Source organism: Bombus bifarius, unplaced genomic scaffold (genome assembly GCF_011952205.1).
Source record: "Bombus bifarius isolate JDL3187 unplaced genomic scaffold, Bbif_JDL3187 scf7180000007964, whole genome shotgun sequence".
NCBI lineage: Eukaryota > Metazoa > Arthropoda > Insecta > Hymenoptera > Apidae > Bombus > Bombus bifarius.
The window spans coordinates 228322-247872 of NW_022884351.1; the positions used below are offsets into that span (position 1 = coordinate 228322).

Sequence of the window (19551 nt, forward strand, 5' to 3'; positions counted from 1 at the left end):
CTTTCATACTTATAATTTTAAAAGGAATAAGAAGAGGAAAAACAATTATACATATTATGTATTAAGGTTTTTAACAGTATAAGACACATTTATTGTTAAGAGCATCACATATTTATGGTGGATTGCAATCCTTTAGAATTTATTTACATAGTAAACTCACATGAAAAAACTTGGAGACTGTTCAAAATACAATAGCAGACTTGCTTGATTATTGAGCTTTTTATACAGTGAAATCTTGATCATACGATATTTGCTTCAAATTAAATTTGAATTATGCGAATTTTGGAATGGCTAATATTTTCTTATTTTAATTCAAAATCTTTATGCTTTTCTTTAATTAAAGGCATAAAAGAGTTTATTATTAATATTCTTTCTTAAACTTAAGATCAATAAGTATAAAATATTTTTTATTCAATTAAATAACTGAGGTTTCAGTGCACTTTTCATATTAAAAAAAAAAGGAAAAAAAGAAGAAAAAAAAGTAGAAATTCCAATCGAGCCTAATCCTGCGTCATATAAATTTTAAAACAAGTATCGCATATCTTGATTAAAGAAATTAAAAAACTTTTAGAGCACGAATTTAAAGGTAAATTTTGAACCAATTTCACGTGAACACATTACCGAATCAATTTCCATAGTTTTACATATTATTTACCATTCGGCATCACCATTCATTTTCTGAAAAACATAATCTTTGCCATTAAGGTTCATTATTCCGTCTTTGAGGTAGAATTTCCATTTATTTCTACTCCTTGTTATCTAAAAATTGATTTTTCATTTATTAAAAAAATAATATTAATAACTATATTTGGATTTTGATAAATAAATCCCTTTATATCATTTTTTATTTATCAGAGTAATGTATCACAGTAAAATTATTAAATACCTTGTCATACTGACAAACAACAACATTATCAGTATCAAAAAGATCTGCCGGGTCATCATCTGTTACATCATCTTCTGAATTCAACGGCTCCTACGAAATAGGAGTCATATTATTAAATAAATGATTTTTCTATTTCGTAGCACAGCACAAATAAAACGAAACTAAAATAACGAAATATTTTAAAGACCTCTTCTCTTGCCGCAGCTTCATCATTTTCATCTTCTTCTTTATCATCAAGATCTTCTTCTTCATCTTCATTATCCTCTTCTTCTTCTTCTTCATCATCATCTGACGAATCTCCAAGTGGACCATCTAATTGTGCTATGTTATTCTATTTGTGAGAAAATGAAAGAAATAACTAATTCTTATTTGTTCATATTTTTCTCCTATATAAAAAATAATCATAATTTTAGAGAAATGAGTTATATAAAAAATAAATTTTAGTTATTAATAAATTAAACTAGTCAAATGACTAATTGTTATATATTTTATTTATATTATTCATTATAGAATTAAATGGCCAAATTAACATATTTTGTTTATAATGTAGTAATCTCTTCATATATGAAATTAGAACGTATATATAAAATTATACCTTTTACTATTTAAATTTAATGTACTATTTCTCATTACCTGATTTTGAACAGACCGCTGAGAGACATTGTTCGCATTTTGCGTAACAACTTGAAGAGGCTGACTAACTGGGAGTGGTGTCAATGTTGCTTGCTCCTAAGAAATGTAAGGTTAATATATACTGTTAAAATAATATGAATGTATAAAATGACAATAATATACTGTTATATATTTCTATTAATTACTTGAATTTGGACAGGTCGCTGAGAAACATTGTTTGCACTTTGTGTAACGAGTTGAAGTGGAGTCAGCGTTGCTTGACCCTGAAGTGTAGAATTAACATGTTGCTGGAGTAATGTGGAAGCTAGATTTGCTGGCAGCCCCATTGCAGCTGTAATAACTGGTCCTGTTAAAATTGTGTGCAACTGATTACCTAAAAGTAAATTAATTAGTTGTAAATACATCATTTTTATTTCCTTAATATCAATATATGTTAACTATTATGTGAATGTTATTTCAATGTACCTTGAATTGCAGACGCAGGAACCTGAATAGTTAAAACTCTTAACGGAGCATCAGGAACGCCCGTTTGTGGTGGCAATGTTATTTGAATAGGTACTTGTCTGTCCATTACTGCTGGCGTTGATGTTACTAATTGCTGTACTGGTGTACCAGTGTGTTGTATACCAGTTGTTGTTGAATGGCATTGTGTCTGAGTTTGTGATTGCTGAGGCGATTGCTGTTGTTGCGATGCTTGTTGAGGAGCAGAATTTCCTCCTGTTTGTTGTACAAAATGATTTCCTATAGTTACTCCTAAAAGTGTAAACTGCATTAAATTTGTTGAGAAAGTATATTTTTAATTTTTAATGGCAATCCTATGATGAGAGCAATTTGTTATAATTATAATTTTATTTGATAGTCTCTTCTATCCTTCTAAAATTTTCTTAATTTCAATTATTTTCACTAAAAATATTGTTTTATAAGAGAAAATATAGATCTTACCTTTGTTAACAGGCACAGCTTTGTGCGTATTTATTTGGGGAACCTGAGGCTCTGGAGGATCTGGATTAAGTTCAACAGCTTTACTAGACATTAATTTGGTTTCCCATATTTGTTTGAGCTCTTGTAATACTTGTTCATCTACACCTTCATCTATAAATGATTCTCTTACACCTGATATAACATCCTCTATCACAGTATTGTATAGTTTTAACTGTAATTAACATGAATTTCATTATCAATTGGCATTTTTAAAATTTACATTACTTTATCTGTTCAATAATACTTTTCCTTTTACTTTACTTTATTTTATATCTTAATGTTATGTTAAAGTTTTGGAGCATTTTCATGAATTAGTTTTCATGAAAATTACTTTTGATAAAATACATCAATCTAAAATGTATCAGACTAATCTTTTTATATGTATAATTAAAGATTAACAACGACTATAAAATACAATATTTTAAAACAATATTATTCATAGAATTCTACACCTTTATTCTTTAATAAATTACTTATATTCTACTATTGTCTAAAAATCTATTTTTTTTTTAAAGAAATTCCAATATTTATTTAGAAGATATAGGATAATTTTAGTATGCTTTAATTACACAAAAAAGAACACATAGAGAAATTAAGGGACATTGAAACCATTTGAAAATATTGCCATCAATTCTAACCTACAACACTTTGAAAAAATGTTGTGGAGAAATTTATCTGAAAAGGAAAATATAAATAAAGTCGCAATGAATTTGATTAAAAATTTTCACTGATAACGTTTTAGAATTTTAGCATTATACAACCTAGAAATTCATAATTTGTAATTATTAAGATTGCAAAACGCGATTTGATTCAAAAAGAGAATAAATGTCGAAAGAAAATAATCTTTGGTTGGAACAAAAGGGATCAAAGATGAGGATAACAATGATAATGGTATTAACATAAATCGACCGATAAAAATCGTCATTGTCGTCATTGTGATGATTGCAATTAATTGTTTTTTTAATCAGTTGTTGCTTTTGTTCATGTTTATTACTCACCACAGTTGTCTGACTGAGGGCCATTGCGAGGATAATTCGTATTGTCTAATAAGAAAAACAATAGGAATAATCCAACGAATAAATCAGCCCCAGTTCAGAAGCCGATCCGCGGTAGCATCGCTCTTTTATATACTGTGGACACGTCTCCCATTCCACCTGACTCTAACATGAACTGAGAACAGTTATCTCAAGAGAAACCAATGCATCCAATATCGTAAAGTTAAATACTTGTGAATTAAAGAGAATGTCACTATTGTTGTGAACTGGTCTACGCCTGTGGGTCCCTCTGGTATGAAAATCTTGTATGATAATAGGGTAAATACTTTAACTGTACAGCAGCGTAACTGAGGCAACGAACAAATGTTATTTAATAAATTTATTAATTAAATGTCAAAATTGTTTATCAGTAACAACTGTGATCATTCTCAAATTTCGTATTTACTTTGATTACCTTGGGAAAGAACATTGCCAATGTATAAATCGCTCGCTTTCTAATATTGTAAACTCCAATCAAAATAATGTTTATTGCCATTAGTTAGTAAGAATTTGTCTTATTGGATAATAAATTAATCATGAATTGTCATATAAATACGAACAGATAAATGAGTCACTGCGACTCAAAAGTAGAGAATCGTTGAGTCGCTAAAATCGTCACGCTGAGCTCAGTGTCTAAGTAAATTTCATTAAAGCGCAAAGTCGATCTATATAGTCGATCTATTATATGTCGGAGATGGAAGGACAGTGGGATTTTCCGTCGGGAATGCTGGGAAAAACCCCCCATCACCATAGTCAAGATTTTAATGTTTAAGCAATAACAATAAGGAAAATAACTTTTAATGTTCCAACCTGGCTTTACGACGATGGGTTCAGGTTTAAGGTGGCATAACGGGTCACCAGACGTAGCCATGGTCACGGAAGGGCCGCGTACCTAGCAGAGGTACGGAATGATTTTGACTCTCCTTAAAAACAAGGATTGACCCGAGAAGCGGGGACAGGAGTATATAAGGTCAGGTTCATCTGGATTGAGAGAGTTTTTAGTTAGTGAGTCGTTGGGCGAATTGCCGAGTGAGTTACGCTGATACTGGTCATCCCGTGGAATCTTTGTTATTATGTATTTTTTCATTTAAATTAGTTGCGAGTTGGTCGAATTAGTTTTGGAATTGTTTGAAATTGTAACGCAAGCAGAGTGCTTCAGCGCTCCACGCGCTGCAACCGCGCTAAATTCCCTAAATGTTGGAAAGGCTACGCAGCAATGATATTGAAAGTTCAATCGCTGAAAATTTTTCTTAATTTCTCTTGATTTTGTACATTTTTTTTGAATAAAAAGTCATTCTTTATTATAATTTATAACTCATATTATATCAAAATTTGTTTTAAATGCCAGCCATGGTAAACAACGTAGCAACACCGTTTTTGCAAGCCAGCAGTACCTCTGCAACTCGATTTATTTCATAGTTGTTTTTGTGCTTATTTCAGCACGGTTTTAGTGGTTCGAAACCTATCTAAAACAATAAGACCACCAAAGATAGAAAAACTAAAAAGGACGAGATGTCAGACTTTTTTTAAGATTCCATGCATGGTGAATGAGAAGCAGAAAAATGGTTTCCAAGAAGACTTTCCCTTCAAATAAAGTAGAACCCAATACAGTACAAATCCAAGAATATTGATAGATTTGCTAAAAATTCATCATAAAGCATGGTTCTATTTATTAGAGCTGACCTATACAAATTCACGATTCTTTATTAATAATAACAAATGACAGGATTAAATCAACTTTTTACAATCTCTCATTTATTCTCTCATACACTCTTTCTCTCTCTCATATTCTTTTTTCATATACATAGGTGTACTATTAGAGAATTCTGAAAACTTGCCGTTTCAACAAATCAAAATCCTAAAATAGTTAAAAATTTCTAGTGATCTTAAATGTGGTCTACCAATCAATAAAAATGTTTGCCATTATTTCGAATAGTGAGCAGATTTCTTATGAATAATTCAGTATTTAGAGAATATGTAATACAAGTTCATTGAATAACAAATATCTTAAATAATAATATATACATTTAAATCTATAGATAAGAATTTCAATGGAAATTCAAAATTACATTAGCAATTAATTTTTTGTATCATTTACCTCTTTGATGATTGTTGAGTAAATCGACTCAGAATTATTTCATTGGCCAATCTTTAATCATAATATAGTTTCATTTTAATATTGGCGAAAGGAATATATTTTAATATTTTTCAATATAAATTTTATGCAAGATAATCAACACCTTTCTAACTTTGAATTGAAATTGAATGCACAAGAAATATTTGAGTTATTTGTTATTTAATTAGTTGTAGTTTATCTAATAGCTCTGAATTGTACTCCTGCATATATAGAAATTGTACATATGCATGAAAATTGTACTGCTCCATATATAAAAAGTACATGGAATAAATAAGTAAAATTGCTTAGTACAGAGTTTTTACTTAAATGCATATTTCCATTTCGCCAATAATAATAAACATTATTAAAAATATTATGTTATAATGAAACATCTTTCAGTCCCCACTGATTGGCCAAAAATGAAATAAATTTCTATATATAATGCACTGGAACTGTTGAAGATAAAATTTCATGATGATGAGGAAAGACTTTCGAGATCAATATCAGAAAGAAAAATATCAGAGGAATCGGGAGATCTGCTGTAGTGTGTCATATTGTCTCCAGAATCATCTCCATCAGCTGAATCATCTTCATCATCGTCGTCATCATCGTCGTCGTTGTTTTCACGATTACTCCGCTCATTTTCATCCCCATTCCCTTCTGTTGCTGCGTCCGGATTGTCCGCATCTATTTAAACATAAACATCATTATGCTTTTAAATTTTTTAAATTGGTAAATAATTTCCAACAGAAGCAAAACAAATAAAAATGATTAATCCTCATGTAATCGTCATAACTTCTCAAAATACTGAAAAATTTAGTTGAAGTAGAATAAAGTTATATAAAAGTATGACAAACCATCAGCATTATTATCATCAGAGCTAGAATTCGAACCATCATCATCGCTTGCATCAAGATCTTCTTCATCATCATCCTCATCTGTTTCATCTTTATCACCTTTTCTTCTGCCGACATCATACAGCCTTACACTGGATTCATGATTCTCATCGAATTCATTAACTATTTCAACTACCGCTATTTGTGTGTCAAATTTATTACAAGCCAATCCGTAAACTCCTCTTCTAACATCATAAGTTGCTGTAATTATTTAATTATGATGATTACTTTTTATTTTAGATTGAATTAATTCAAAATGTTCAATAGAATAAAAATTACCCAATAAATTCTTACAACAATTACTTAAATAATCACCGTAGCTTACCAATATTACTGTAGTCCAAAGCATCTAATGTTTTAAATGAAGTAATATAATTAGTTTCATCTATATTTTCTTTCTCCAGTGATACAGCATATATAATATTATTAACAGGAGAAAAGATTACTTCCATTTGATCAAGTGTTGGCACTGTTTTCAGCAAATGGAAAGTTCTTAAATCCCAAACCTCTGTATTCGACACTACTTCTATACCTATCAACAAATTATTTAATATTAAATATATTATTCTGTATTAGTAAATTTCATTCTATTTTACACTTTAGTACAAATCTATTGTTAAATTATATGCGATTAAATATCAGTACCATTAGGATGAAAAACTCCATTAAGCGTTTGATTTAATTTATCAAATTTGTGAATTTGTTTCCCTGAATTTGCATCCCATAATATTCCATCATGTAAAACCAATTCATCATTCATACTAAAAGTAGCACGATTCATAGTGTATCGATTAGAAATTGAAGGAGCGAAACTGGTTATTAATTGTCCAGTAGCTATATCATAAATCTGAAAAAAATTATAGAAATAATTACATATAGGTAGTTGTGAAAATTATCAAAACGTTTTCATGCTGATAATTATACAGAAAGAGAAACATACTGTTGCAATGCCACTGTCGGTTCCAATAATTCTATCTTGAAGTTTTCCAAATTCAACATATTCTATGTTTTCTAAAGATAATTTTAAATCAAAGAATGTTCCTATACTCCAAAGTACAGACATAGGACTTCTCCATGGAGTAGAAGTTAATAACAAATTTCCACGTTGGTTGCATTCCATGTGATAAATATAAGATTCGTGGCATGAATATGTCGCTTCCTCTAATCCTGTATGTATATTGTACATTTTTACATCTCCCGCATAAGTACCTAACATTAAATATTGTTGACAAGGCTGCAAAAATAATAAAATACATTAAATTAGAAAATATTTTTTATACATATATATATATTACAAATATATTATCACGAATTTATTGTAACTATTTATTAAATATTTATATCAGAAAAACTAGCGATAATATATAAAATATGAATATCTATGTATTTTTAATATTGATAAAATAGAGATAACATTACTGAAAAGATACAGTAGGTGAAGGTTGCAACATCCGTAGGCCGGAAAGTTTTTACAGGACAAAATCGGCTATAAATAAGTCTCCTATCCAATCTTCTACCATCCATGCCTAATGCTCTTTTGGCCAGTCTTACTGTTACATTTGTTGGTATTGAATTTTTTGTACAGGGATCTGGACATTTATGTGGTCTGAAATTAAATATTATTTTATTATAATATTATAAGAATCAAATAGTAAATAATATTAAAAACCTTTTAAACAAAATTCCACTTATAACACTTAAATAAATTAATTTAAAAAATACATACTCAAATAGATTAAATTGTGGGCAAGTAACCATAGGATTTTTACATAATGCGTGTTGATTAGTTAAATATTCCGTTATAATAGAATCCAGTGTTATAGTAGATGGATTTGATGTAGCTACTCCAGGCCCTCCACCACCTGCAGGATCTCTCGAAATTTGTTTCTGCAGTGATCGACATACTGTTGGCTGATTAATGGAGTGACAATTTATTTGATTGACTAGAGGCTGCTTATCGGATTGATTTTTTCTGAAATTATTTAAGTACTTAATTTATCTTATATTATTTATAACTTTCAAATAAAATCGTATATAGACTCAATTAATAATTGACAGAAAAAATTATTATTTCTGTAATATAAACTTACTTTTGATTAATTTGTAATTTAATTAGTTGATTTGTGCTATTTGGAATAACATTTTGATTGAGGCAGTCAGAATGCTTCATGCGTATATTATTTCCGGAACATAATGACGATGAACCCGAACCGGTATTTGAATGAGATATGTACCTAAATGATGAAGTAGGTGTGGTATTGTTTCGCGAAGTGACTTCTCTTTGATTGCATCTGTTCGTATTGTACAAATTTACCGTTGCGCTGGGAGAAAATCCATTTCTTGTCTGAACAAAAAATATACATATTTAAATTTCACGTATATACTCATTTTTCTATTATATCTATTCAACAAATTTACAAACGAAATCTGTTTAATTCTTATGGATATAACTTACTCCAGTAGCTGCAGGACTGCGGTAAGTAAATGGTTGATATGTACATACTGGTTTCATAATTGCAGAAGAATCTAAATTTGCTTCCCTGTGGAGTGTCGATGCAGTTTCTGTTAAGCCTTTTGACATTAAATGCTGATATATTAATTGATTTAACTGTTGTTCGTTATATTGTATTCTTGTTTGTGCCACTACATTTGCCTGTAAAGTTAAAATTTAGCGTTATTAAGAGAACAATAAAATGAAATCAAATATAAAAAATATATTGAAACAATAATTGAATTAAATTATTATGTGATAAAAATTGAATTAAATAAGTTTAAAATAAAACTTACTCTGTGTAAACTGGCTAAAGAAATTTCATATTCTGCTCCAGTAGGCTTTGCTTCTCCAGAAACTCTTCCCATTAGCTCTAAAGCATACTTTTGAAACATAACATGTTCCTGCCTCTTTTCTTGAAGTATTGGATCTTTCATAAGTGCTTGAATTTGTCCATCGGTAAACATGGGGAGCTTACTAATTATTTGTCTGACTTTTTCACTTCGTGCCAAACCTGCCAAAGCTCGACAAGCCAATGCTCTTATACTATCTGCATCTGTGATCGGAGTTTTAACCATCATCAATTGTAACAAAACCTATAAAATAAAGAAACAAAATTAAGTTAAATTAAGAAAAAAGTAATAGTGTTTAATACTAAGTATTGCAAAAACTAAGTATTGCAAAAGAAGTATTAAAATTGATCAAAACTGTTAATAATTAACATTTACTTAAATAAAATATATATACATATTTATCAATATATACCATTATTCCATTATTAGACCTGACACTTCCCCAAATTTTTTGTATTAACTCTTCACTATTATTATTTGCCTTTTTCTTAGCAGAACCTGTTACCGAGAATCTTGCTACATTACCACCAATCTGTAATGTAAAATAAACAGATAACTGTGACTTATTATTTTAAACTTGTTCAATTATTTAATATTTATTTAATATATACCATTACCCTATTTATAGGAGCACAGACACAATTAATTACAGCTCTCAGTGCAGCCCTTTGTACATCAGGATCTGCAATAATTTCGCATTCTGCTGCAGCTAAGAGTAAGTTAATTGCCATTGTCATTGACATATCAGGCATGTCTACTCTTTCACAAAGTAATAACATCACTTTTGGCACTACAGAACAAATAGCTACTACATCTAAGCAAGAGCGAACCGTTTCTGCGCTGGAAGTTGTATGAACCCTGCCACTATAATTCCATTCTCTAGCGAAGGCAATAATTTGAAGAAGAAGCGTTATGCCTCCAAGGCGATATAACTCTTCTACTGGCGGCCATGCTGCTCTTACAGACATTAATTCTTGAAGTATTTCCACCTTTAATAAACATGAATTTAATAAATATTTATATTTCCCTATTATAAACCATTATATTATATTGCTATATGTTATAATATTAAAACATATACATCCTTGTATACAATATTTTTAAATTTGTGTTTTGAATTGAATTTAATACATAATATAAATTAGTACTTAATTATTAATACCATGAATACTATTAATACTTGAATTTGAATATTTTTACCTTTGCCTGAACTTCTTCACTGCTTAGCTTCACAGCCTTATAAGGTGGTAACGATGGTTGCCAGGTGTCACGCTCTGCTCTAGCATTTTCTGCTCTTTGTAATTGTTCTGTTTTAAGATGTAAATGGGCTTCCATATATCGTTTTAAAGCTACTGCAACATGCCTAACTATTTGCCTAGAAGCACATTCTTCATCATCGTTTAATGCCGGTTCTTCCTCTATGTTTAAAATTGGTAATGTGGATATCTTAAAAAATGTATATATTAAATACCAAAAAATTGATGCTAAAATAGATGAAAGTGATTTAAAACAATTCTTACCACATTGAAAAGTTTCCGAAGCCCATCCTGTGCATCAAATTCTTCAAGTATTACTTTAAATGGAAAAGAAAATCCAAAGAACATTGTTGCATGGCACCTTCCAGAATCATGACTTCGTTCTAGGAGCCATAATGCATAGGTAACAAGATCTGAAATAACATGCTTTGGCAATAGACATACTCTTTCCATTGCATCTTCACAATATGCTAAGTAGTATAAACAGATAGAGACACCAGTAGCTGCAACACTGGGTCTTGGAACATCTAATAGCTTTTGAAGACCTCCAACATTAAGAAATTCAATAGAAAATTTTTTATGACACAGAAGGGAAGCTAAGTATTTCAGAGCTTCAAATGCTAAGCGACTGTCCTTCGTTTCTCTAACATTGATATACTTCAGAATCAGTTCTAAAGCATTTTGTTCAAATACATGACCTAAGAATTCTTGATATTCACCCATTGGAGTAAGATACCTGTTATAAAATACAAATATACGTTTAATAAATATTTGGAAGTAATGTGAAATATGAAATTAATATCTTTACCTTAGTATTAACATTTGTCTTGTACCTAATGTTAGAGGATGCATTTGTATATTTCCAATGACATATGATTCCATCTCTGCCCATGAAGAATTAGAATTCCCTTCTAATAATGATGTTGATAATGTAGTGGAACTTTGCATTAAAGACGAATTTTTTTGCAAATTACACCGTACAGAAGAAGCATTCAATGATCTATTATGTGTACTCTGTGCCTTGGATGGTGTAACTTGATTATTTAAATTAGAATTTTTTGGCACAGACAAAGGTGGAGACATTATCTCTGGATACACAGTATTATTTTTTACAGGAGTTTCACATTCTGTATCGCTTTTTTTTCTCTTAGGTAAGGGAGCAGAATCTTCAGAGGACTGAGCACAGTCTTCTTCTTCTTCAGAAAAATAATTACTATGATTGGAACTTTTGAGAATTTCATTCTCTTTTAGTTTTTCTCTCACCTTTGAATACAATTTTTAATATTTAGTATTTACAAAATGACGTTCCTAAATATTATCATATACATTGAATTATTCTTACTTTTCTTTTCCCAGGCACACCTTTATTTTCTCCATCCCCTCCACTATTTCTGTCTTGACCAAAATGTGCAAATGGTCTACTATTAGCTGCGAGTTGTCTTTCTTCCTGAGCTTCCTCTTGTAATTTATGAAGCCTTTGTAACATCAGTGGTACCATTTTTGCATTTTGCTCCCTAAATCCTTTAGTAAAAATAACAAATAATTATTTCCTGAATTATACATTCTAAATATTAATGCCAATATCAAGCTTTATTTAAAATTAAATGAAACCTGTAGCAATTTCCTGAACTTCCATTGCAGCAGCTACAAGCCCAGTTGCATAACTTTGCAAGGGTTCTACGCTTTTTTCTGCCCAAGAAAACAGACGATGAATGAGTCCTTCCATATCTGGCTGAAAAACTGCAGAAGTTTCTAAACCAGGAAGTATATCAAGCATAAGACGACAGGCTGCAATATTGAGCTTTCTAACATCACGACCCGTAATACCCGCACGTGACCAATAAGTATCCCTTAAGTAATCATTTATAAGCTGTTAACAGAATAATAAATTATGTAATAATCTTTCAAGTTATATATATAATAATTAATAATTATATTATTTCCTTTCCAATTCAATACTAGACTTACCTTAGTCATAAAATTATCTTTTCTAAATAATACTTTCAATATATGTCCAAAATTGCACTCTGGATCTGTGCGTGATGGATGTCTTTCATCAAATGGGTCAGGATCCATCTTTAAATAATTTTCTGTTTCTAGCTCTATAATTTCTGCCAGTCTTCGTAATGTTGGAACTGGATCATATGTAGGTGATGAATGTTCCTCTTCCCATTGTCTGAGAATTTGAACTACATCTGTTACTTCGGCCAATGATTCTGCGCTTGACATCTTTGTCCTTATTGTCCTATAAACGCACATATAATTAAGCTTATAGTTGTGAAACTCTCAAAGAATCCCCCTAATATTCTTAGATTATTTGTTATACTTTTTGGTTTTTTAATTTCATAATTATATTAATAGGATCTTATTATCCTTATATCATACATATTTTTACTTTTATATTTAATAATACATTAATTCTATAAGATTTCAATTAAATATCCAACACATTCGTAATAAAATAACCAAATAACACTGAAACTCGAATAATCCAAAGCAAGAATCTTTTCATCTATTAATTTCAATTACCAATTATTTTACTATGCACATTTAACAATTACTCCTTTCATAAATTAAGACTAAAACAAGTTAAGATTAATAGAAGTAAAATATCAATTTAAATAAAAATAAAATAATATGTTTAAACAATTGCATATTACACAACAAAATGTAATTAACCAATTTCTATATACTTTGACAATTTAAAAAAAAAGCATAATTTCTAGAAGTTTTTAATAAGTAATCAATTATCTAACTAATTTGACTCTAATGTTTATTTAACATCTCAATGTTTTTAAATAATTGTTCATTAAATTTAAAAACTAATAACTTAACCTTAAAGTCGAATATACAATAAACAAAGATCAAGGTTTAGGAAAGAAACGTGAAGAAGATTAATAGCACATTAATTATTGAACATACTTGTAAATACAAAAGATTAGAATATCGATAAAAACAATTTGTTAATGTTTTTTGAAAATCAGATAACGAAAAGCAGCATGTATATTATTAGGTTAGAGCCAATGAAACATTACCTTCTTGAAATTTATTTGAGTTTACTCGTTTGACAATTATTACGGTGTATGTCACCTTTGACAGTGAATTATACTGTTAAATTGTAAGAGTATGTAAAATTTCAATTAAGAATGATGTTTTCTTATAAAAGTACGAAACGTAACCACCGACATGCACGCTGAAGACGGGCTAGTTAATTCAACTTTTCAAATATACTGAAATGTCACAATATAAAGTAGAATTTTTTTAAATGTATATGTTGGTTTTAGAAACTTGTGTTTTCTAGGAAATTTTGTATATTACGTTATAACAGAAAAATGAAAAATTAGTGGTATTATTAAATATGCCGCTTCTGATACCGCGTAACCAAAAATTATTGAAACTACACAATGCAACATTTTTCAATAATTAATAATTCATCAATAACTTTTCATTAATTAAGATATAATAGTAGTAATTTTCATTAATTAAATATAGTCACAAAAAACAAAATCAATTTTTTTACTAGCTTTACATATTTATTCGATAAAAAAGATATTATTCTAAAATATTTACACACAATATTTATATGCATATAATTTATGCATGTATTTATATATTACATTAAAAGCAATAACTTTATAGAGACAATTATTTCATACATACATTCTTTTAAATTAAAATTTGCAAAGTATAGTAAATTTTGATTAGTTTTGAGAACACATACCGTGATATATATTTCGGCTAAATAAGTTAGTTTTATGAACACACTACCTGTGTCATATGATCGTCATTAACTGAAGATACTTTCATCAGTAGGCGTTGACTTCTCGAAAACTTCGACTTAGAATTTGTTCATCAAAAAAGTAAAGTAGTAATTAAGAAAGTCGTTACTATTGTAAAATCGACGGATCCTTAAACTTCAAAATGGCATTAAGCGATGGAGATGTACAGAAGCAGGTAAAAAGTATTTCAATTGAAGTATTTACAATTTGAAGTATTTGGAGCATCGATTTTAAGCTATTTTTGCATTTTATTCTATATTGTTGCTTGGATGAAATATTTGTTCCTGGCACTTTTTTTTTGACAAAATTTTGTTCTTATCGTTCTTTTTTTCAATAATGTTTTAAACATCTACAATCCAGTGTAAATAATAAATTTGATTGAATTAAATATTCTTCTTAACTATTAAGTAACTTCAATTATGTTTACATAAATAATAATAACTTGAGTAGTAATTTTGCTTAAATCAAAGTTTTAACAATGTCATTAATTTACTTTTTAGAAACAAAAAATTAAAAAGTATAATACAACCATTGATTATTTAATTGGATTGTATCAAAGTTAAAAATATTATTATTTCTGAAATATTAAAGTATTATTATTCTATCATCTGGAAATATGTTTGGGTTTTAATTCAAATTCTGTTAATAAAATTTTATATATATATATATATATATATATGTACACACACACACACACACACAAATTTATATTTTTGTAAAAAGTAAAAGAAAATGTATAGAAAAGTTGAACGAATTTAATTCTATACTTTTTTAATTAAAAATAAAAAATGTATATTTTTATAATTATTATTATTTTAGATTAATCATATGATGGCCTTCATTGAACAAGAGGCCAATGAGAAAGCAGAAGAAATTGATGCTAAAGCAGAAGAAGAATTTAATATTGAAAAGGGACGCTTAGTTCAACAGCAAAGGCTTAAAATTATGGAATATTATGAAAAGAAAGAAAAACAAGTGGAACTTCAAAAAAAGATGTACGTTTGATATTATAAAAATAATTTTAAATATTATATACAAATGTTTTTATAATATACTATTAAGAGAAATTTTTTCTAGTAAATAGGCTTTATTTAAATAATTCAATTTCTGTTATTTTATAGTCAATCATCCAACATGTTGAATCAAGCCCGTCTAAAAGTCCTCAAAATTAGAGAAGATCATGTTCGTGACGTACTTGATGAAGCTAGGAAGAGATTAGGAGAAGTGATGCAGGATAGTTCACAATATAGGGAACTTCTGAAATTATTGATTGTGCAAGGATTATGTCGGGTACAAGACTTTACAGATGTTTAAATTTTCTCTTCATAACATTTGTTATTATTTTTACTTTCGGTCATTGTTTTTCTTTATAGAAAAAGGGTATAGACGTTTGCTCAATTTATCTTTATGTATCTGTAATTTTTAGTTAACAGAAAGCCATGTTGTTGTTCGAGTACGTCAAGTAGACGTTCCTCTAGTAGAATCACTTTTTGATTCTGTTCAAGATGCTTATAAACAAATAACAAAGAAAGATGTTACAGTTAAAATTGATCAGGATAACTTCCTTCCTTCTGATAGTTGTGGTGGAGTTGATTTACTTGCAGCAAGAGGTTAGTAGATAATGCATACTTTTTAATAAATTATTGCACTATATTCTTATATTTTTAACAAAAACAAGATTTATCATTTATTTCAATCTTCTAAGTTTTTTTAACGAAATTAAATGATTCATATCATTCTGTTTTTAGGGCGTATAAAAGTCAGCAACACTTTGGAAACGAGATTAGAATTAATAGCACAACAATTAGTACCAGATATACGTTCTGCCCTATTTGGATCCAATCCTAATCGCAAGTTCGATGATTAAAAAATTCCTTTCACATTTTCTTTTTCTCTTCTTTTCATACTATTTTCCTTTCTAACAAAACATTCCCTTCTTTAGAATGCTAAAACAACTAAGAATCTGTTGTGTAGATCGTAGAATCTGTTGTTAATATTGTTGAAAAGAGAGAGAAAGTGAAATTGTAAATTATATAAATATACATATATACACATATATATATGTGTGTGTGTCCAAACTATTATTGCACACATATTCAATATACATATATATCTATAAAGTATTTTATGTGAAAGCGATTGTAAATTCCTTAAAAGTGATCCTTAAAAATCAATTTCCTTTCTTTTACTTTAATTAAGTTACTTTTAATTGTAATTTCGTAATTTTTATCTGCCATGGTAAGTACAATTATTATTTAAAACAGGAAAATCCTTTAAAACGACATATAAGTATTTATTTTTTCTTAGAAGTTTCTTATACAACGAAAGAGATTTTTTGCAGATTAAGATTTTCTATATAGCCTTATATGCATATTGTAAGAATAAACAACTGTATTGTTTCATAATATTTAATTTTTTAAACGTAACAAATAGAACAATATTTGTTTAATTAATATTTGTCCAATTTACTTTATAAACAAAAATTAAAATAAATTTTATATGAATTTACTGATAGAACAGTTTGATTATCAAAACTTTCATTATCATAAATTGCAGTATAAATACAAATACTATATAGACTTATACATCATATGCTAGTAATTCCACTTACTACACACATGAAAAGAAAAAACTTAAAAAGTTTGATCTTATAATACATAAATTTTAAATATTTCCCATTTTAATTTAAATAAAATCTTAATTTCTTAAAATATAATTATTTTGTAACGTAAATTGTTAGTTATATTCATCAGAAACCATTATTTCCATATTTTTAGTTCCATATGTTAGTGGTATAAATTTATATTTCATATAATTTGATCCAAAACAAATTTCTCTTGTCTCGAATCTAAATTATAATAAAAATGAAATGTAGAAAAGTTTCAAAATTTATTGGATATAAATTCTAGTGTATTGTTGAAAGTTATAAAACATTTAATAAAATCATTTAAAACCAACTTCCCTATGCTTCATTTTCAACAGTTTTATCATTTCTTATAGGCTGTGAATCCTTTCTATTGCTATGATTAGAACTTTCATTTGTAGAAGATATTTCTTCATTTACAGGGTTTGTTTCATTATCCCTTTTCACTTTTTTCAATTGTCCTATAACTTTAATATAATTGTAAGGAATAAGACCAACATTTACATTATCGGTAGCTTTGCACCACCCGGGCAAATTTTTTGGTTGTAGAGACTTGGGTGCAAGATAGACTTTTTGACCAGCTTTTATACTGAGTTCATCATTGTGAGTGGCAACAAAGTCATATAACACTGTTGCAATATATGCGGGTTCCTCAATAACTTGCCATTCTTTTGGATCTTTTCCTAAAGATTAAATTCTTATTTAGTTACCTTATTTTATATGTAAAAAATTCATAACACATAATCTTTAAATAACTAGCAAAGGTATTTTATGTTTTAGTACCTTTTATTTGCATGTTTTTAATATTATTCGAAATTTTATGAATTATATAAGGTACTACAAAGAATACACTGAATATTAAAAACCCAGACCAGTAAGAAGAATTATGAACATTTACACTTCCAACTTTTGCTAGTGATTTATCCCATAACTCTTCGTTTATTGAATCTTGATTTTGATAACCTAAAAGAATATTTAATAAACTAAATTATAAATTAGAACTACATATCATATAAACTGTAAAATATAATAGAAAACTTTACCAGTAGAGTGTACAATCTTTCTGTACAACCATTTAAAAAATCTAATTAAAGCAAAAGTACTAAGTAACTGATTTACAGTGGAGCGTAATTTCCCAACATTTTCTGCAACATTTAAAATTGCTCTGAATGAATTTGTTAAAGCAAAATATGTGGATTCCAATAGCATTGTCATAGATGAAAATGTATGAAGAACTGTCTCGATCAACTGAAAAGTTGACCTGGTATTGTCCTCAACATATTGGGAAAATCTGCACACAATTTCAAACAACTATTACTAACTTATTTCATTATTTCCATCAAAATTCAGTTAACTATTTAATTAATTTTCATATTTCTTTTATATCTATATTCTATATCAATAGTTCATATCTATATTTTATATTAATAGTTCATATCTATATTCAATAATTTTGGAAATTGTTTATCACATTTAAAGATTGTAAATTACATATAAAAACATTGAGAATTCTATATATTTTTTATCGTTAGGAATCGAGTCACAAAATCTTTTATCATCCCAAACAAAATGAAAACGAATTGAAAAGATTAAATATGATATAACATATGAAATAAATATGACATGTTATAAGCTTCTTACCTATTTTCGGCATCACCACTGTGTCCACCAAACATTCCATAATTATTATAATTGGAGTATGGACCATATGAACTATATGAACTATATCCTCCATATCCATTAAATCCCCTATATTGATTACCATATCCACCAAATCCGTATCCTCCATAATAATTAGATCCAAATGGTCTATGATGAAATCCAGAATAATTTTGGACTGGTTGACGCGGAGGTACTGGTGGAGGATTTCCTGGTTGAAGATTTGAAGGAGGAAATGGTGATGGCGCATTTGGTATACTACAATAAAACCATTTTATTTAAAAGTAACAGCATTATTCCATTAAATACTTAATGAAGAAACTTATTATTGTTTAAATATTATTAACTATATTATATTAAATTGCATATTAGAATAAAATTTCAAAAATATGAATAGAATTACTATTTTATGAATGTTCCATGATTTGAAGCAAAAAATGACATTGATTACTTTTTTTAAATAAGATATCACTTAAATCTTATCAACATGTCTTAAATTGTTTGATAATTTGTCACCGATTATTAGATATAAGATTATAAATATTATCTTAAATTAATTTTTACATAAATCCAGTACCTGTTTATGATGTTAGGTACATTTTTTAAGTGATTTCCATTAATCCCATTTGTTCTTTCCGGCGCCATACTTTACGATAATATGTTTATTACGTTCATCATGTCGTTCACTGTACAAAGTTCATAACCTCTCTACTTATACAAAAATACTTAATACGGAAAGACAGAGTTTTTATTGATAATTGTATATGTATTACCTGATATTATTTTTTATCGTAGGACTTCAAACTGTTATGTTTTCAAACTG

At 28.4% G+C, this 19551-nt stretch overlaps 4 protein-coding genes and 1 long non-coding RNA gene across 7 annotated transcripts; 2 read left to right on the top strand and 3 right to left on the bottom strand.

Annotated features, from left to right (window-relative positions):
- Nucleotides 1–54: 54 nt before the first annotated feature.
- LOC117213851 (transcription initiation factor IIA subunit 1) lies at nt 55–3691 on the bottom strand. Of its 2 annotated transcripts, none has more exons than XM_033460706.1 (8): nt 3499–3691; nt 2462–2672; nt 1985–2236; nt 1705–1892; nt 1520–1615; nt 1074–1217; nt 887–976; nt 55–759 (listed from the first exon to the last, which is right to left on the bottom strand). In XM_033460706.1, the coding sequence occupies exons 1-8, from the start codon at nt 3520–3522 to the stop codon at nt 652–654; spliced, it is 1113 nt and encodes a 370-aa protein (XP_033316597.1). In that variant the 5' UTR covers nt 3523–3691; the 3' UTR covers nt 55–651. The 2 variants fall into 2 exon arrangements, with proteins under 2 accessions (XP_033316597.1, XP_033315830.1); XM_033459939.1 differs by having other exon boundaries at nt 1985–2272.
- A 264-nt stretch (nt 3692–3955) lies between these two features.
- LOC117215007 lies at nt 3956–5380 on the top strand. Its single transcript, XR_004489048.1, has 2 exons — nt 3956–4435; nt 4975–5380. It is a non-coding gene; the product is annotated as an uncharacterized LOC117215007 (long non-coding RNA).
- LOC117212105 (protein mahjong) lies at nt 5221–13871 on the bottom strand. Of its 2 annotated transcripts, XM_033457012.1 has the most exons (19): nt 13682–13871; nt 12615–12891; nt 12258–12516; nt 11989–12167; nt 11455–11909; nt 10911–11382; nt 10591–10836; nt 10002–10379; nt 9803–9922; nt 9334–9633; nt 9002–9199; nt 8637–8890; nt 8273–8518; nt 7966–8152; nt 7487–7780; nt 7192–7393; nt 6872–7078; nt 6508–6747; nt 5221–6337 (listed from the first exon to the last, which is right to left on the bottom strand). In XM_033457012.1, the coding sequence occupies exons 2-19, from the start codon at nt 12873–12875 to the stop codon at nt 6120–6122; spliced, it is 4716 nt and encodes a 1571-aa protein (XP_033312903.1). In that variant the 5' UTR covers nt 12876–12891; nt 13682–13871; the 3' UTR covers nt 5221–6119. The 2 variants fall into 2 exon arrangements, with proteins under 2 accessions (XP_033312903.1, XP_033313662.1); XM_033457771.1 differs by lacking the exon at nt 13682–13871 and having other exon boundaries at nt 6120–6337; nt 10008–10379; nt 12615–12875.
- A 520-nt stretch (nt 13872–14391) lies between these two features.
- LOC117205563 (V-type proton ATPase subunit E) lies at nt 14392–16619 on the top strand. Its single transcript, XM_033444138.1, has 5 exons — nt 14392–14600; nt 15245–15420; nt 15547–15715; nt 15852–16035; nt 16174–16619. Exons 1-5 carry the CDS (start codon nt 14568–14570, stop codon nt 16290–16292), a joined length of 681 nt encoding a protein of 226 aa, XP_033300029.1. The 5' UTR covers nt 14392–14567; the 3' UTR covers nt 16293–16619.
- A 676-nt stretch (nt 16620–17295) lies between these two features.
- Nucleotides 17296–19512, bottom strand: LOC117205358 (peroxisomal membrane protein PEX13). Its single transcript, XM_033443717.1, has 5 exons — nt 19306–19512; nt 18711–18986; nt 18113–18360; nt 17853–18032; nt 17296–17752 (listed from the first exon to the last, which is right to left on the bottom strand). Exons 1-5 carry the CDS (start codon nt 19371–19373, stop codon nt 17388–17390), a joined length of 1137 nt encoding a protein of 378 aa, XP_033299608.1. The 5' UTR covers nt 19374–19512; the 3' UTR covers nt 17296–17387.
- Nucleotides 19513–19551: the final 39 nt, after the last annotated feature.

Coding starts and splice junctions, on each gene's coding strand:
- LOC117213851 (XM_033459939.1), bottom strand. CDS start 3,522: ATGGCCCTCAGTCAGACAACTGTG. Junction 2,273..2,461: donor AGCTGTGCCTGTTAACAAAG/GTAAGATCTATA, acceptor TTACACTTTTAG/GAGTAACTATAGGAAATCAT. Junction 1,218..1,519: donor AGCGGTCTGTTCAAAATCAG/GTAATGAGAAAT, acceptor TCTCACAAATAG/AATAACATAGCACAATTAGA.
- LOC117212105 (XM_033457012.1), bottom strand. CDS start 12,875: ATGTCAAGCGCAGAATCATTGGCCGAAGTAACAGATGTAGTTCAAATT. Junction 11,910..11,988: donor GTGTGCCTGGGAAAAGAAAA/GTAAGAATAATT, acceptor TTGTATTCAAAG/GTGAGAGAAAAACTAAAAGA. Junction 10,380..10,590: donor GTGAAGAAGTTCAGGCAAAG/GTAAAAATATTC, acceptor TGTTTATTAAAG/GTGGAAATACTTCAAGAATT.
- LOC117205563 (XM_033444138.1), top strand. CDS start 14,568: ATGGCATTAAGCGATGGAGATGTACAGAAGCAG. Junction 15,421..15,546: donor GTGGAACTTCAAAAAAAGAT/GTACGTTTGATA, acceptor GTTATTTTATAG/TCAATCATCCAACATGTTGA. Junction 16,036..16,173: donor TGATTTACTTGCAGCAAGAG/GTTAGTAGATAA, acceptor TTCTGTTTTTAG/GGCGTATAAAAGTCAGCAAC.
- LOC117205358 (XM_033443717.1), bottom strand. CDS start 19,373: ATGGCGCCGGAAAGAACAAATGGGATTAATGGAAATCACTTAAAAAAT. Junction 18,361..18,710: donor AGTGGTGATGCCGAAAATAG/GTAAGAAGCTTA, acceptor AATTGTGTGCAG/ATTTTCCCAATATGTTGAGG. Junction 18,033..18,112: donor AAAGATTGTACACTCTACTG/GTAAAGTTTTCT, acceptor ATATTCTTTTAG/GTTATCAAAATCAAGATTCA.